This window comes from Abramis brama, assembly GCF_963993115.1.
Source record: "Abramis brama genome assembly, chromosome: 25".
NCBI lineage: Eukaryota > Metazoa > Chordata > Actinopteri > Cypriniformes > Leuciscidae > Abramis > Abramis brama.
In genome coordinates, this window is record NC_139987.1 from 22,375,757 (window position 1) to 22,394,475 (window position 18,719).

Here is an 18,719-nt window from a genome sequence, read left to right on the forward strand (position 1 = left end):
GTACACGATGACAGAATTTAAATTTTTGGGTGAATTATACCTTATAAATACAGTAAGCTGAGCCTTGAATAAAACAAACTCGTGAATAATATCGTTTGCATCAACGATACAAAGAAACTTGCATGAATGAGAAAAGGCCATGCTTGATATTAAAAAGAGGTTTAAAGCCACGAAAGGTACTCAATGCGGTAAATCGTATGTTGTCTGATAAAATAAGATAACAAAAGTAACTACATTGTTTTACATATTTTATAGTGAAATTTTACTCGGGAAATAAGATTTTGGTCATATCCCCACTTCTAGTAGGCATGACTGTGTTGCAGATCAATGAATCAGCCTGATGAATACTTCAATGAATGAACTCACCAATCCAAAGCAGCAACTGAATCAACATATGACAAATTGCATGTCAATGCATCATAATAGAGCTATTAGGCTGCTCTTACTTGCTGGGCCAAAAAGAAAGCAAAATATATATTCTCTCTTTATGCCTCACAATCCAGTCTTTGTTCCTGGTTATTTTCATTTTTATAACCATCACTGTACATTAGAAAATCAATATTCTCATCTGAATCTGCACCACCATTACCCTGACATTGTTGGGCAACCACAAAATGTGATGATCTGACAGTGTGGTAGAGGGAAAGCATCTGTTATGATGAAGGTGGTTACGGCACAAACAACAGCAAGGGGCTCAGGCTGTTCAACTACACTCTTATTTTTTGAGCTTTGCCTGTTTGCCTAACACCTTTGATTGTTAGGCTTCAACAGCACGTTTAATGAGACTACAGATGACAAATGTCAGAGACAGGTGCAAACAGACTCTCAAGAGAGCTATAGTTTGTGTTGATTGGTCACAAGTGTTCACAGAATTATTGCATCATAAGTCAAGCACAGAGACACCAGAGACCGTGCTGAACTAAATTGTACACTTAAATTAACACTGAAGGAGGAGACGTCATTACAGATTCAAACATTTGTGAAAGGTGCTAAAAGCCTCTCTAGAGCATGTGAGATAAATAACAAGGTCAAAAAAGTGTTAATTGATCACAAAAGAGAGTTATTATGTCATAAGTGTGGAGAATGCTGAAGCTTGTTGAACTTTGACTCTTTCCTTTACACACGTACCTTCATGATGGAGTAATTTGACAGTATTACTCAAATTACATTTTTGTCCTTATCTTCTTAGGGATGATGAATCTGCTGATTACATATATCATACTTTTCTGCTTAGGGCTCTCATACACACACAGCATTCACATAGGGTTCCCACACCTATACTAAACAATCATTTGCAATGATTTTTCTAACACTTTTCTAGTTCTAGATTTAGAATGACATAAGTGTATATAAATTTAACAGTTTTTAGTTTCAAATCTATGAAATATTTTACAGCCGAAATGATTAACTATTTTAGAGCATACCTAGAAGCTTGTATATTTACTATGAACTGTTTTTATATCTTACTCATTTCCATGAATTTTCCAATTATTTAAAAGATTAAATAATGATTTTAAAAATCATTTTAAAAAGGTCAAAAAGAGTAAAATCTATATGATTTATTATATTCACAGCTGAGCGTATGAAGAAGCATGCATATCATAACTTTAAAAATTCATAATATTTACAGGCCTGGAAACCAAAATATTAAAAAATAGGCCTACATCCAGGTAACTGGGAACCCATGCATTAAAGTTGAAGGGTGTACTTTTTTTAATGGTAATATATACAATATAAATTAGCCATTCATGGGTAAACACTGTGGCTGCATGGTGCTCTCAAAACACTGAACTGCTTTTTGGCATGTCAACTTCTAAATCAACCAATGATGTGAGTCTGACAGTAGCAGTGTTTAGCAACAATTTAGGAACTACCATTTTTGCAATATCATTTCAGTCGCTAGTTGCACAGAAATTACACACCTCGCCATATAGTACTTAAAGTGATAGTTCACCCAAAAATGAAAATTCATTAGAATTTCTTTCTAATTTCTTTCTTTCTTTTTAAGGCCTGTTTCTGGAACCCTAAAAGGGGAAGGGGAAGGGGAAGGGGGAGGGGGAGGGGGAGGGGGAGGGGGAGGGGGAGGGGGGATACCAAGGGGTTCCTTAACAAAAGCATTGTTGCTGTTCTTGTTGCATTACACGGCTTTAACCAGCAGATGTCCTCAGCATTCTATGTTTTGACTGAAGCTAGTGTAATCGATCTAATAATCTAACAGTGAATTTAGCTGACGTAGTCAATATAGTGGAATAAAAACAACACCTAGTTCACACTCAAAAGAAACAAGACATGTGTTGTGGAAACGAGCGCTGTATACCTGAGGTAATATCTCTCACCATTTATTCAGAGGGTATGACTGTTTTCCATATCCATTTTCTTGAAAAGGGCTTGACTTGTCAAACAGTGGTGGATTTCTAAGTTGTCACTCCACAGAATATAATAAAATCATATAAAAGTGCAAAATATTACAACTATAATCTCAGTGTTTAGTGAGGACCTAAGTGATTATTTTGATCCGCCCCTTTTCATTGTTTAAAAAAAGTTTCAACCTCACCGGAATTTCACATTCAGTTACTGTGCAGACTCTTACCAGAAATTCCCTCTCAAGTATCAAGGTTTGTATGTTTTTGTGTGAAATTATCTGAAACTTCGCAACGAGTATGAAACGAGTCAGTATGTCAAAAGGTAAGCTTTTTTTTATTTAATTTTAAATAGTTACGGCTCAATAGTGAGGAATCTTTGAAACATTTATACTTTTCAGAGACTCACTGACGTAAGTTAAACGAAGATAAAGTATAGCCAAGGGCTTGGGTCTGTTTCTAAGGGAACACATTGATGTAAATGTATACTTTGAAGTTACTATGGATTGATTTGTAAAATATTGTGTGCCTAAAAAGCTTTGAAGCTCTTAAAAGAGCATAAGAATATTTTGACAACACTAACGTGTCATTTGTTAACATTGAGTTAGCAAAAACTTAAATGAATATTTCTATACAGAATTTATTTACATTCATGTTAATGTGAACATTTACTCGTACATTTTTTAAACCAAAAGTCTGACGTCCCGAACTAAAAAATGTGTGGGCGGGGCTAAGTTCGGCTGGCATCCAGGCTCAACATTAGTGAATGCACCTTAAACTGCATTTACATTTATTTATTTAGCAAATGCTCAATTCAAGTATAGCTTACAAATGAGCTGAACAAACAAAGCGATTCATAACAGACTCTAACATGAATAATAAATGCTGGGAAAACACACTGCTCAGTAGTTCATGTTAGGTAATGCATTAACTAATGTAAACAAATGACACCTTATTGCAAAGTCTTTCCAATTATTTCAATTCAGGATTTCAAAACTGCTTTTGTGAACTTCATTACAGGACATGAACACACTGAGCAGTTCTGTGGAGACGTACATTTTTTTCTGATAGGGGCAAACTGCTGGTGTAAGTGTCTGGTGGGAAATAAAATTCTTGGGTATGAACATTTCCTGCCAGAGCAGTCCACATCTACTCAAGAGGTATCGCTGCAGATAGGAGTCAAATGGATTACTGTTATTCAAGAGCCTCAGACTGTAATTCAGAGGTACATGGAGACATCATCTAGGTGTTCATGTATGATTTTATTTGTTCTGCAGCGTGACCATGTTTCTCAGAGGGATATGGAAACGTGTGTATGTTTTCAGCAAAAGTTAGGAAAGAAAATGGAGGAAAATACTGTTGTAGTTCTGGTCAGTAGCGAAGATGAGACACCAGTAAGGCCAAACAATGAAACAGATGAGAACCTGGATAGCATTCTCTATCAATGTGGAAGGAAAGTGTGTGTTTTTAACAAAAATCTGGAGCAACATGACTTAATTGAACAACTGATTACATGTAACAAAAGTGTGCCTGAGCTCCAAGTATATAAGCATGAAAGGTAAGACTAAACATATGAGTTTATCCAGATGATTGTACCCATCCTTGATCCATTTTCTGTTTAACTGCAGATCATCACACGGGGCCACTTCTGTGGAAAAGAGGGTCCGGAATCCACATGAAGCAGTGACACGAGAGCATATACCAGGTAACAACCATTATAATCGAAATCTTCAAAGATGATAATAACAAAAACGTAATCCGCATTTCTACCCTTGAAAGAAACTAAGAAAGACACTAAGAAAAAAAATTCTAGACTTAGATAGAGAAGAACATTCCATGTAAAGAGTGGGGATGGTCAATTACTGATTTGTTTGATACTTACAAACACAAGTCTTTCTCGCAATTTCAATTACCTTGGTGACATTAAAGGGATAGTGAAAATCCTGTCATAATTTTCTCACATTTAAGTTGTTTCAAACCTGTATGAATTATTTTCTTCTGTTAAACACAAAAGATATTTTAACCAAACAGTTGAGCAATGCCTTTAAATCAGTTCAATAGTGTAGAATAAGAACAGAAAGGATGCAGTTTTTGAAATTGAAATAATATTGTTACATGCAGCATATTAATTATATTACATTAATTATATTATATTATATTTAAGGAGGTAACCAAGCTGCCATCAAGAAAAAAAACACCTTGACCATTGTGCTGCTGGGACAGACAGGAAGTGGAAAGAGCGCTACCGGAAACACCATCCTGAGAAATCGTCATTTTGAATCACGTGCCAGTTCTGTGCCGGTAACACAGGTGTGCCAGATGGCAGAGGAAACTGTTTGTGGAATCAAGATCAGGGTCATTGACACCCCAGATTTCTTTGATGAAGACCTAAAAAACCAGGAAAAGCAGATTAAGAAATGCAAAGAGCTCGGACAGCCAGGGCCTGACGTGTATTTGCTGGTCATGGAACTTGGCCGTTACACAGATGGCGAGAGAGCGATAGTTCAGAACATACAGAGAGCGTTCGGTGCGGACGTGGTTAAAGAAACCATTGTTCTGTTCACAAGCAAGGAGAAATTAAGAGGGAAAACTGTTTCAGAGTACATTAAAAACACTGACACCCAACTGCAAGAGCTGATCCCAACCTGTGGGTCAAGGTGTCATGCATTTAACAATAATGACCACAAGGTTTCTCAGGTCGAGAGACTATTAGAGATGATTTTGGAGATGAAGAGGAAAAATGTAAATACAGACATTTTAGAAGACTACTCATATTCTAAAGAATCAGAGAAAAAGGACTGCAGAATCCAGTAGACACTGGCAAACGATTCATGTGATAGTTGTTTAAAACTGATTCGTTGTCTTTTGTTCTGTGCAAGTACACCGTCAGAAAAAAAGTACAAAACGGTACCTTTTAGGGTACAAGTGGCCGTCACTGGGGTGGTACCCTGAAGGGTACCTTTTTGTAGCTTTAATGAGAGGTACAAAATTGTACCTGCACAGTACTTTTTTTTCTGACAGTGTAGTTTGATTTGAAAACATGTCTTGTTCATTTTTGCTACAATCAAATGAATGTACATCATTATGTTGCATGTCAATACTTTACATGTACAAATAAACATATTTTATTTACAAATCTCATTCATGCACTACATTTTCATTTATCAGGTATAAACAACTAAACAACAAACAGTAAAATAGACAAAGACTAACCTATTTGGACTGTGAAACCTAATCGGATGGCATATAAAAAAAATGTTTGCACCATTTTTATGTGCTGCTAGTCAGAGGTAAACATTTCAGAGAATGTGGTCCTTACAAGTCTACATACTCTTTTGGATGTTTCAAGAATGCTCCAAAAATTTTCCTTTTACAATGACGACGAGAATGCAAACTATTGTGGCATTGGTTATCTCAGTCTATACTTAACATTCCTTCTGAAAAACATTTTTCAGTTTCTTCCTTATAAGAAACATTCTGAAGAATTTCTTCCTGTTGAGAAACATTCTGCATAAATAGAGATAAAGTCCCCTGGGGTTAATAATGTTATCCCCTTAAACTCATCTTTGATCACCAAAATTACATATTGAAAAGTTTTTTCCTGTGAATTTTTTTTGTTTTTTTCATGCCTTAAAATAGCTTGAATGTAACTCTATACCCTTGCTTCATTTAGTATACGCGGAACCATGAAAATCCACTCACTCACACCAGATCAAAGATCCACGAGGTCAACTTTACTGTAGTAAAATCTGCACAATGGCAAGTGGAAATACTGATTTAATTCAGCCATATATGTTTGAACCAGAAAATGATTCAGAAGAAGAAGAGGAAGAGCACATTATACAGGCTCGTATACATGTCGATGTATCAGAATGGTAATGCACTTTATGTATCACTCTCTACGATGTCGGACACATAACGGTAATTAATATGATTAACCTTTTGTTTGACTATGTTATAAAACAGCTAATTGTGTGTTCCTAATGTTACACAAACCATGTTCCCATTCGCCATCTCATGGTGTGTTTGACAACAATGAACTGAAACAGACGACAACGTTGTCAATATGATCCCCATTCACACGGATCTGCGAAATTGACTAAAAAGGCTGTATTATGCATGCCAGGCTAGTTGGTGAAGTCACTTTGTCAAGAAACACCCCGCGAACACATAATACGCATGTGTGAACACGTAATACGCATGCACATGACGTCACAGTTTTCACAAATTCACATTTTTGTTGTTTACATGGAGAAGATAAAGGCATCATTTTCAAAACCTTGCACTTTGAAACCCTTTTGCCCCAAAACGCTGTTGTCGTGTAAATGAGGAACAAAACGGCCAACGAACCACCACGCTTTACGCTGGTGCATCTTACCCCCCAGCGAGCAATAATCTGGGCCCGAAATTACAATCACACACAAAGTTAATTCATGAAAACTAAACACAAAATTGACTGAAATGAGACCCAGGCAAGGCAGCAGTGCGTTACATCACTAGACGTGCGTTCCACCCCATAACACGGCGATGAAACTCTTGGTCATGCAATCAACCTGTCGAACATGAAACAGCAGAATTAAAAACAATCATAAAACCACCAGAACAGGCGAACGACTCTATGTACATACCAGGAGATGTTCACAGCGCAGTACTATGTTGCTGCTAGTTGTTCGTCAACAAACTCAATAAGTGAACATTCCATTGAAGAGAAGCCTCACTTTCAACCTGCTACACTTAAACGCTTTAAACATCTAGAACATCAGTGCAGAAAGGCACATATTTCATTATAACATTGTGATATACATCATATACATAATTCAACCGCTAGCCTATATTGCTAAATGTACCTGATTTTTTCATATCAACAGAAAAATATACCGGGATAACCTGGCCTCTCTTGAGACTCCCTTGCTTCGCAGCATAGTTACTGATATGTTAAAGCCCTCAGGCAGGATGACGTGATTGGTTACAAAGTATTTTGTGACGTGAGAAACACCAGCAATTTCAAACCATGTTTTTGAGACTGTCTTTTTTTCACTGCAGTTTTAAGGAAACAATACTCAACAATGGTGTTGAATTTGCACATGGTTTGTCTTAAAGCACATAAAAAAAGACATATAAACAACATTAAAAACCACAGGGGGGCTTTAAGAGATAAAGAATCAGGGAAAAGAGAAACAACAAGAACAGAAAAAAAGAGAAGAGATGCAAGAACTACAAATGACTTCCAGCCACAGCCTTAGATGAAATCAACTGAAAATAAAAGACATTAAAACCTCTCAAGATCTCAGCAGAGGATGATTAAATAACTCCACAAACAGCGTTACCATCTTCACTTACATTACAAAGCAGTTTGACTTTATTTTTTGTCATACGTCTAGAGAAGTTCTTATTGAGAATTAACAAAGGTTTGGATGTTGATCTTTTATTCAAAATATAGTTTGAGTAATTTAACACTGGGGATTTTGCTGTGAAGGGACTTTTTTTTATTTCCTGTTGTGTTCTAGAACAAAGTTTAGTCATGTCTCAAACTGGAAATTTAAGACCATAGCATGCTTTAAAAAAATGCAAGTTCCCATGTCAAGTTGCTTTTTAAAATTCTGGACACCCAAAAATTAAAATGTATTCCTGTAGCTTAGTTAACTATAGTATAGTTAACTATAGTAATGTGAATACATGAATTGATTTTTATTTTTTATTTTTTTATTATTATTATTATTATTTATTATTGACTTTAATAAAAATAAAAATAAAAACATCTTGAATGTAAATTTAACTGCTTTGGATAAAAATGGTTTGCCAAATGCCTAGATGTAAAAATGCTTATTTTCTGCCCAGTCAAAAGCCATATGATCCATAAATATTATTGTTTAAACCTTTTACCTGTCAACCCCTTTTTGTGATCTGGAAAAAATTACTGTGTGAGAAAAAAATTCAAGTTTACAGAGTTTGTGTCAGTACTACATTAATGTTGAATATAATGTATAATTATGCAATGGGGGAATATTTGTGGGTCCTGATAGTGCCAAATGTCTTATGTTACCAGTAAAAAGTGGCCTTCATTATTTTAAATATATCTAGTCAGCAGGGGCGTAGCCATCATTTCAAAAGTGAGGGGGACAGAATGTCAAGTGTAATACCAGTTTTTTTCCAACTTTTGTTGACAGATTTTTGCTTAATTGGCTTAATATGCTATTTATTTTTAAAGCAATAAAACAGAAAGAAAGAAAGAAAGAAAGAAAGAAAGAAAGAAAGAAAGAAAGAAAGATGTTCAGTACTTTATATTGCACATGCAGGGTTTTTCCTGGCTCAAAACTAGGCGGAGGTGGTAAAATCCTGATCATGTACTTTAATAATAAGATAATTAAATTTGTATGTTTCGTAGATCATCATATAGCCTACTGTGTTTGTGGGTGGAGCTCGGTACCTCTAGGGGGGTCCGGGGGCATGCCCCCCTGGAAGATTTTTTTTACATTTTAAAGATAAATTCATTAATCTGGTGCACTTTGAGTCACCCGAATCTGCAGTTAAAAATAAATAATCCAACCCGCCAACCACCCAAACCTATGATATTTGATCATCAGATTACAATTATTCAAATTCTCAGTGTTAAGCATGATAATATGGTAAAATATCACACTGAAGTAGGCTTCTTTAAAAATAACTTTATTTAAAATAAAAGTTATTCTTTTGGCAAAATTACATTTCCTATAGACTAAACAGAGGCTCCCTTCAAACTTAAATTGTTTCATTACATCACTGTTACATCATTCATGTTTCATTACATCACTGTTGGAAAACACTCTTATCAGAAATACGTTTTTTTACCTTTATAAAGGGCATTTTTTCCTTAATTTTATTAAATGTAGCCTATGCTCCATCTTTCATTTCAAATTGAAACAGTGAAACTTTGTTACCATCAGTGTATTATCAACTATGGCTATCAATCGCCACTTAACATTAAATGAAATTAAATCAGAATCATCCTTGCATTATCTGTGATTCCCTATTTATTATTAATATTATACTATCTATCTATCTATCTATCTGTCTTACTAAACTAAAACTTTCCAATTGAAAACCTTCAAACTTCAAGCTTTTAAAACTTTCTGGTTAGGCTTTTTCAAGAGAACTTAAAGTTTGTCATCATATAGCCTACACATGTTACAACGCTGCCTGATTCAAGCAGGCTGTTAAGGCTGTTTAAGGCTAATTGAAAATACAAACTCGCAATCACCATGTTCATTCTAATTTGAAGGGCTTTGATAACATCTGGGAAAATAATAGACATTACGAATAAAAAAAGATTGAAAATAAGTGCACGTTTGTGCGGGTAGTGAATATTTTCAATTTAGGCTACAACAAAACTTGTTAATTATTCAACAAGAGAAATAGCCAGAGTTATTCATCATTGTGCAAAACAATTCGGATACCACATGACAACTTACTTACAGTGCTTGACTTTTTCGTGAAAAAGGATTGAAGAGTTTTTTGCCGTTTTGAACTCATTGCGACCTCTATGAAAAAAATGGATTGGGCGCGGCCGCGCGGGTGCGAGCATGGGCGTGTCGTGATCATAGGTCGTGATGCAGGAGTGACTGATTACCATGGAAACGTGAAAGTCACGTATGTAGACTATCCTTGACTCTTTGGATTTTAAATGTCGATGTAGGCTATACACATCCGCGAAAACCTCAGCTTGTCGTGGACACACTTGCCCTATGAAAAAGTGCAGGGGACGAATTTACATTTTATAAAAAGTGGGGGGGGGGGGGGGGGACACGTCCCCCGCGTAATCTACGCCTATGCTAGTCAGTGACAGAGTGCAAGCATATTCGTCTAAAATAATTCTGTATTTTAAGCTTCAGCATCATTCTGGTGTCACCATTGTCCTATGCATTGGGTTACCAACACCAAGTCCATATTAATTTCCACCACAAATGTAATACCAAATTTTGCGTTTTAATCAACAGTACATTTTTTGTTAACCTTTTACCATATGTCTTGGAGTATTGCAATAATATCATATTGTGAGTTCAATTTCATGATATATATATAGAATCGTGACTTATGGGTATCGTTACACCCCTAGTCCTAATACATCACAATTATATACATTAAAAACACATGCAGACCTCTTGTTTTCACAGTATAACCATTTTACTTGTATTTAACAATTTTACATTTATTTACACAGTATAACTGATTCTTAACAGATTAAATGTTAGATAATGGTAACAAAAATTATTTTTGGAAATTATATATTATAAACTAAATTATATGGAAAGTTTCCAATGTGTCTTAAAAATATATAATGCAGATTTCACACATTATTATTCATAGATTACTATAAAGAAATGTACGTTTTAAGAAGAAAGAATGGTAAAGACAGGGATACATTTATGTCTACAGATATAAAGTAGACAGTTATTTTTTTTGTGAATTCTAAAAACATTTTTTTGATGCCTGTATTAGGCATAAAGTTAACTGCTAATCTAATGGATACTATCACTTATATTCTGTAAGTATTAAATTGTGCAAAAAAAACCTCAAAAACAAAAGTGTTAGAGAACACGGGTTTTGTATGACACCTTACTCATTTATGTGATGTTATACAGTGCATTCATTTAATTCAATAGAGAGGTGGCCAACCTTATTAAGAATAAATGGTAGTTTTCTTGAGATCCTTGATGAGAGAATTAGTTTTTTCCCAAAAGATCTCGATCTGTAACCTGATCCTATACTTTTATCAAATGTTGTTAAGACCTCCACAGTGACATTTATTGTGCATTTTCATTTTAACATTGATTTTATTTTAAAATTTCTCCTGTTGTGGTAAAATAAATTCTTATTTCAAATTTAAGAAATAATTTGACTGCAACACAGTGCAGAATGAATATGTTGTGGAAGCGAACTTCTTTGTGAAGAACTACCGCTGAACATAAACACAAGATGTGTTTGATTTAAGTCTCTTTAGTAACCGGAAGAGCCACTATCAATATCAAACTGTTCGCGAATGCCTTGTATCAATATTTGCTGGAACAGGATGACTCTGTTGTCAAGATCCCCAAGAAAGCTAAACTGATATTCCAGAAGCTCTGCGGCCGCTCTCTCCATGTTCTGTTGCTGAATTTGGTCTTCCGCTTCTTCATACATTTCCTGAGTGAAGCATTCTCCCCCATTTGCTGACACCATTTCATCAATTTTCTTCATTAATGTATTCACTTGCTTTCGCTTCTTTTTGTTAGTGTTATCAAACACAACATATCTACTACCACACCTCTGGATCACTTTACGGAGTTCTGGATGGCCTTTTTTTACATAGTCGTCTATAGTTTGACCATTGAGCGCATCTCCATGAGTGAAGACCACTACCATGTATTTTGAAGCTTCTTCTCCGAAGAGCTTTTGCAGGGCTTGGACAGATTTTTGCTCCTCAGCAGTGAAACGGCCAATTTGTAGCACCAGCAGGAACACATGAGGACCTGGTGCTGAAATCTGAATACATCTTACTATTTCTCTTCTGATGAGGTCTTTCGGTTTGCTGGTATCCAAGATTCCAGGTGTGTCAATCACATAAATTTCTCTATTGTCGTAGACCATTGCTTTTTGGCACAAGTGAGTGACAGAGTTTGCAGAAGGGCTTGAGTGAAAAACCTTTCTACCAAGGATGGTGTTCCCCACAGCACTTTTTCCCACTCCGGTTTTTCCAATCATTACTATGCGAAGTGGTCCTCCTATTAACACAGCAAAATGAAGGACAAAAAAAACACAGTGACAATGAAACTTTTATAGATAAAATCAACTGACAGAGGCAGAGGAAGACTGCCTGTGTCTTTGTATAAAACTGAGTTTTTAATTTTAAGTCTGGCCCTAATGTATCATTATCATATGCTTTATGATGCAAATCCATTAAAATCCTTTTGATCTACATCAAAAAATGATATGAGTCAAAACACTTTAATTTAGAAGACATGACACCTATCTGACATTAAGCTTTGGCTGAAGTTAACTTTCTATTGTATTTTTGTTTATGACATATTTTAAGATTTTACAAAAATTAGTTATAATTGGGAAACTCCCTGTTTGCTTTTACAGACTTTTTGACAATAGACATTCAGTCTCAAAAATGTTTCAGCAGTTTTGAGCTTCCAACAGTTTAATAGAAATCTTACTAAACAACCAAAGTCAAAAGTTTTAGCAGAAAACTTACTTTCCTTAATAAAACAGCAGCGACAAATAAAACAGCAGCGAGAAATATTTGGACAGTCCATTTCCTTCAGCAACAGTTTCTCTCGACAACGACTGAAATATTTATTGCAACACTGTATTAGTACCAGATTTTCTTGTGACGCCGCTTGCAAATGTACAAAGTTAGCTTCTACTTTCATTTGATCACTATTTTCCTGCTTCACCACATGACAGAAATAGATGGAGGTGTTTCTCGCAACCAGGTGAACAGACTAGAAATTCAACATGCCAAAAGGTAAGACGTAGTGGTTAGTGCGGGTTTTTGATCGGCTTTTAAAAAAATGATTATTTTGCTAATTTCTGTACATTAGTTTCTATATTTTTACTTTGTACCTGAAATTATAATGCATTTAATTGTGAGAAAACTGATTTAATCATTTATAAAAACCCTCTCTTTTTTGGAAAGAAATTTATATTTTTATTCAGCTGTCTCACCGAATATCGCGGGAGAAAAATCACGAATTCCACAAAAATATTAAGCAGCGCAAATGTTCTCAACATGATAATAAAAAGAAATATTTTTGAGTGCCAAATCAGAATATCAGAATGATTTCTGAAGGATCATTGGCACTGAAGACTGGACTAATGGCTGATAAAATATTCAGCTTTATCATCACAGGAATAAATTACATTTTAAAATATATAAATAGAAAGCAATTATTTTAAATTGTAATCATTATTTACAATATTACTGTTTTACTGTAGATTTGATCAAATAAATGCAGCCTGGTGAGCATAAGAGGATTTTAAGTAGCCTATAAAAAGTAATTTTTTATTCTAATGTTCACTGTCTCATAGGGGAGAGCGTGAATGCAGCCATTTGGAGGTGACTGCTGCATGACCACCATGGAGTTACTGGGAATGAACAGCGATGTCAAGTGCCTGATAGGAAATAGTATCCTCCAGCATGACTGTTTCATGGAATAGACACATGTGAGAGGGTTGTGGGTAGAGTAGCTGATCAGATTGTCTGCATTGTCAACATTCCAGACCTTTTCCATAAACCAAGCCCAGATCCAATAGCTGACAGTATGGAGGAGATGAAACCATCATGTGCAGCACTGAGCTGGTTTGACAGCTTATGGGACAAAAGAAAAAGATGCAGGATATGCAGGAATTTGAAAAGAACTGAATATATCAGTACCTTAGTCCACTTAGTTTGTCCTGTGTAACTAAATTAGTGTAAGATTTTGCTAAATACAGTGTAATGTCTATGAGTAACCAAAAGATGGTGCAATAAACATATGCAAAACAACTCCCTTACAGGTCCTTCATTCAATCTCACTATCATCAAGACAATCTGAAATGAATCACTGTTCTAACACATTCTTTGCTGGAGCTTCAGGAAACATACTGTGAGAAATGTAGACAGAAACTGAGTTTGGTAAAGTTTTTTGTTTGTTTTTTGCATAAAATTGCCAAAGGCTATTTCCTGTAACTCTACCCACCGCAGACCCTGATTTCACATCTTTGTTGATCCTAGAACAACATTCCAATCAACCAATCAGATTTGAGTTATTCACATATTTGAGGGACAGTGTTATTCACCTATCATTCCCTTCTGTTTTTAGGGATTGTTGTTCCAGGAACAACAAAATATGTTGACGCCTATCTCTGCAAAATCAGGACGGGCCCATCCACTATTGCTCAGATATTTTACAATTAGTACAAGCTTAAATGATTCAAAGTTTTCTTTCAAAACTCTCACTCATTTTTTACAGATGATCAAAGCCTGACCTTTTAGATTACTACATTATTAAGACAAACATTTTCACAAAACATAAAAAACTGCAGTAGAGAAACAAAAGTTAAGCACAGCTGTTATCTAGCATACTAGTAACTTGACGTGTTATACCAGATTTTGGACAAGCCCTTTATTCTCATGCATCTAAGACAAGTACATTTTTGCTTTCATTTATTCATTACTGTCCTTTCTAGAGTGCCAGACACGTTTCATGATTCTTCTTATTACTCTGCTTATTATTTGTTTCTGTTAACGTGGAATAACTCAACATGTTACAATGTAAGTAAGCAGCTTGTTTTTTTAATACATTTTAGTCTATTTTTGTAAAATTAGTTGACTTAATAGTTGATCATATTAATTGCATTAATTTGATACTCAAGCTGAATTCCAACCTTGTTGCCTTGTAAAATAAAATGACAAGATTATTACAGAATCCTTCTCAAATATTTGTAAACAAGGGTTTATGTCATCAAGGGTTTATTTAGGAATTAAGTTAATCCTAATCCAAAACTCAGTTTTCTTTTGACTAGATTTTAAAACTGAATTTTTATTGTGATTTGTTATAGTGGAGTATACAAAGATGGCGCAATCTGATGAAGGTGACAAGATCACTATGGTGCTGCTGGGGAAGAACAGCAATGATAAGTCGACGATAGGGAATATCATACTGAAGGCAGAGCGTTTCATAGCTGGAAAAGACACATGCACAAAAGCTGAAGAAAAACTAGGTGATCAGATGGTCTGTATCATCAACACACCAGACCTTTTCCACAGACCAAACCAAGATCGAGAAACTGACAGTATAGAAGAGATAAAACCCCAATATCCAGGTCCACGTGCGTTCCTTCTGGTACTGCATGACAAACAGCTCTCACGGGAAGAGATTGATATGTTTAGCCAGCTGAAAAAGAGATTTGGAGAGAAAATGGTGAAAAATACAATTGTTGTGCTAGTTAACAGTCAAGAGAAGCAATCTGGACAGCGATATGACCGAGCCGATGAGAGTCTAAAAAAACTACTAGATGAGTGTGGACAGAGAATTTGTGTTTACAACAAGAACGAAGACAAGAAAGAGAATGAGCTGACCAAACAGGTTATGGAAAAATGGAACGCAATGCACGAGAAGGCCATCGAATCAAACAGATCCACACCTGCTGATGAGCCGTAAGACATATATAGCCTATATATATATATATGAAAGTAGTGATGACATTTAAAAAATAATAATAATAATTAAGAATCTCTGTACATACCTATAAATCACTTTACACCTATAATTTGACCTGTAACATCATCTCAATCCTGCAGGTTTTATGAAGACATAGATGCATATGAACCAATGAAAATACCTGAAGTGTCAAGAGTGCCTGAAAAAAGCAAAGGTATAGCTTACAGATTTCTTATTCAACTTACCTTTCTCTGTCGTCTTAAAGAATATGATAAAATTAACATGCTGTTTTTTCTAACCTGCCTTTCACGTCAATCTAAAGTAGTCAAATGAGCTCAACACAGTTTTTTTTTTTTTTTTACATTTTGTTGATCCCGGAAACAACATTCCGGACTGAAAATGTAGTCCTAACCCTTGAACCTAACTTAATCCTAAAAGCAACTAACCCTAGTTAAGCCTAACATAAACTGTAAACTTGTCCCTCAAATTTCATTGGTTGATTGGAATGTTGTTCCAGGAACATGTTGCACTCGGTGAAATCTGTTTGTGCAAAAATCTGTTTTGATACTGATAATAATAATGCAACTCACCATATAATTGTACATAGTGCATAGGATTACAACCAATGTTGTCAAAGGTGCATGTGTCCAATCAAATTCTTGAAATTTGCCATACAACAGGTTGGTGATATTATTAGAAAAGATGAACTCAGTACCAAATCCATAATTTATATTTATTGTACTGTGTTGGGTCACCACTCGATGCCCAATGTAGATTCTGGATCCTCCAGCAAAACCAGTTAAAAACCACCATGTTAAATGACCAATAATAGAGTACAGTAGTGTTTTAAAACAATCATTTTCTGCTACTTTAAATTCGTGTTGGGTCCAGCCTGAGGACTTTGTCCACATCACAGACAATGTTGTCTCTTGCCAGGTAAAAGAAAAAACCCTCTGGTGTGCTAGATCCAGCCTTGACAACAATCCATACCTTGCTCTTCCTCTTCCTCCTCATCCACCAACTCTTACACATACTCTTCCTCCTCTCCCTCTCAGGTTGTTTCCATCCATTGCTGGCATTAACATTCAGTACACCTGTGCCATCTGTGCTGGCTTATATTGTGTACAGTTGGTTTTTGATCACATCATTAGAAACAAGTGTGATGTAGTTGTTTAACTTTTGCTATTTGTGCTTACCTTTTTGCAATACAAGAACATCACAGTGCAAAATGTGCTTTAGTGAGTGAGAATGAGTTTTGAGTTTTGCACCAAAAAAAAGTGCATGAGATTTGCAAATGTTGTCTAACTGCCTGAACTTGTTTAAGGTTTTGCAGAGAGAGTGATTTATTCAACAAATGGGTTTAGGCCTTTGAGAATTTGATTCAGAGAATTCTTAGCAATTGTGTTAATTGTAATTTTTGAATATATCTCAGAACAGACCATCCAGACGTATGGAGGAGAATGCAAGACAGTGATCCTGCTGGGAAAGAACAGCAACAAGAAGCGTCTTATAGGAAACCTAATTCTTAACAAAGATCATTTCCGAACAGAAAAAATCACTTGTGAGAAGATCGTGGATAGCGTTGCTGGTCAGAAGATCTGTATTATCAACACTCCAGACCATTTTCACAAACCAAACTCATCAGATCCAGAAGCTGACAGAATGGAGGAGTTGAAGCCATCATACACAGGTCCACGTGTGTTCCTCCTCATACTCAAGAACAAAATGGTGTCACCAAAAGTTATGGAGATGTTTACTGAACTGAAGAAGAAGCTTGGACAGAAAATGGTTGAAAACACAATTGTTCTGGTTAAAATTGAAAAAAATGATTCAATAAACAGACTAGAATCCTTCAAAAAAGCCTACTCCATAATTCTGAATGAGTGTGGCAACAGACTGTGTGTTTACAACAGAGACATGAAGCATGATGAACTAACCAAAGAACTGATGAAACACATTGAAGACATGCAGAAGAACCAAACATCTGAATCTGTCAGAGAAATGTAGGTATGGTTATATTGTATAGTTAACATAGTTATGATGAGCAGCAAGAATTTAATTAATTTCTTTAACCCTATATCAATCACTCTTTCAATTCCAGAAGGACACATGACAATATGAAGACAAAGCAAGCAACACAAGACAAAACAGGTACCAAAACGTTTGAGTTCAAACAATAAATTAGAAAACATTTAAGTAGCATGTCACCTGCACACTAGATAATATTTTATGCACTGACTGTTTTCTAACTAATTCTAACTATACATCATCAGTTAAGGTGCATCAGCCAAAACTAATGACCATTGTGCTACTGGGACAGACAGGAAGTGGGAAGAGTGCTACAGGAAATACAATTCTGAAAAAGCAACATTTTGAATCACGTGCCAGTTCTGTGCCAGTAACACAGGTGTGCCAGATGGCAGAGGAAACTGTTCTTGAAATGAAGATTAGGGTTCTAGACACCCCAGATTTCTTCAGTGAAGACCTTAAAAACCAGGAAGAGCAGATAAAGAAGTGCAAAGAGCTCATGCCTGATGTGTATTTGCTGGTTATGCAGCTTGGCCGTTTCACTGATGGCGAGAGAGACGTTCTCCCACATCTGAAAAAAGAGTTTGGAGAGGATGTGATTTCAAAGACTGTGATTCTTTTCACTGGTAAAGAGAAGCTGAAGAACAGGACTTTAAATGATTACATCAATGGAAGTGACAAAGAACTTCAGGAACTGATCAAAAGCTGTCATTCAAGATGTCATGCATTTAACAACAATGACAAAAGCCATCATCAGGTGAAAAAACTGCTGGAGATCATTTCTGACATGCAGGGAATTATGGCCATGGAAAATTATCACAATTATAAAAAGAAGCTTAAGGAGAACAAAGAATGCAGCATCTTATAAGATATCATACGTGTATCATATGTGCACACCTAAATTGTCCCTAAGTAAGCTGAATCATACAAACCTCAATTTGGGGACACCCTCAAAACATGATACTTTATATATATATATATATATATATATATATATATATATAAGAATGTTAAGATTTTATTTGGGTTAGTCTGTACAGTTGTTAAAATTGTGTAGGCTTTAATGGTTTATGTTATGTCGTTTGCAAAATTCGAATTGCTAAATGCAATTGCAGCCTGACTAGCTGTTTTTCAGCTAATTCTTTGGATTACTGATAGGCTATGTAAT

The 18,719-nt window shown here is 35.5% G+C and overlaps 3 protein-coding genes across 5 annotated transcripts; 2 read left to right on the forward strand and 1 right to left on the reverse strand.

The window, feature by feature from the left end:
- Positions 1-2,269: 2,269 nt before the first annotated feature.
- LOC311076952 (GTPase IMAP family member 7) lies at positions 2,270-5,501 on the forward strand. Of its 3 annotated transcripts, none has more exons than XM_084105462.1 (4): positions 2,270-2,322; positions 3,381-3,918; positions 3,989-4,065; positions 4,525-5,501. In XM_084105462.1, the coding sequence occupies exons 2-4, from the start codon at positions 3,590-3,592 to the stop codon at positions 5,172-5,174; spliced, it is 1,056 nt and encodes a 351-aa protein (XP_083961588.1). In that variant the 5' UTR covers positions 2,270-2,322; positions 3,381-3,589; the 3' UTR covers positions 5,175-5,501. The 3 variants fall into 3 exon arrangements, with proteins under 3 accessions (XP_083961588.1, XP_083961587.1, XP_083961586.1); XM_084105461.1 differs by lacking the exon at positions 2,270-2,322 and adding an exon at positions 2,564-2,685; XM_084105460.1 differs by lacking the exon at positions 2,270-2,322 and having other exon boundaries at positions 3,227-3,918.
- A 3,511-nt stretch (positions 5,502-9,012) lies between these two features.
- On the reverse strand, positions 9,013-12,722 carry LOC311077070 (GTPase IMAP family member 7). Its single transcript, XM_084105635.1, has 2 exons — positions 12,574-12,722; positions 9,013-12,097 (listed from the first exon to the last, which is right to left on the reverse strand). The coding sequence occupies exons 1-2, from the start codon at positions 12,632-12,634 to the stop codon at positions 11,334-11,336; spliced, it is 825 nt and encodes a 274-aa protein (XP_083961761.1). The 5' UTR covers positions 12,635-12,722; the 3' UTR covers positions 9,013-11,333.
- A 2,213-nt stretch (positions 12,723-14,935) lies between these two features.
- Positions 14,936-18,502, forward strand: LOC311076928 (GTPase IMAP family member 8; the record flags this gene model as incomplete). The annotated part of the gene is made up of 6 exons (XM_084105435.1): positions 14,936-15,519; positions 15,664-15,737; positions 16,579-16,650; positions 16,956-17,526; positions 17,625-17,674; positions 17,797-18,502. The coding sequence occupies 6 exons, from the start codon at positions 14,936-14,938 to the stop codon at positions 18,417-18,419; spliced, it is 1,974 nt and encodes a 657-aa protein (XP_083961561.1). The 3' UTR covers positions 18,420-18,502.
- Between the last annotated feature and the right edge of the window lie 217 nt (positions 18,503-18,719).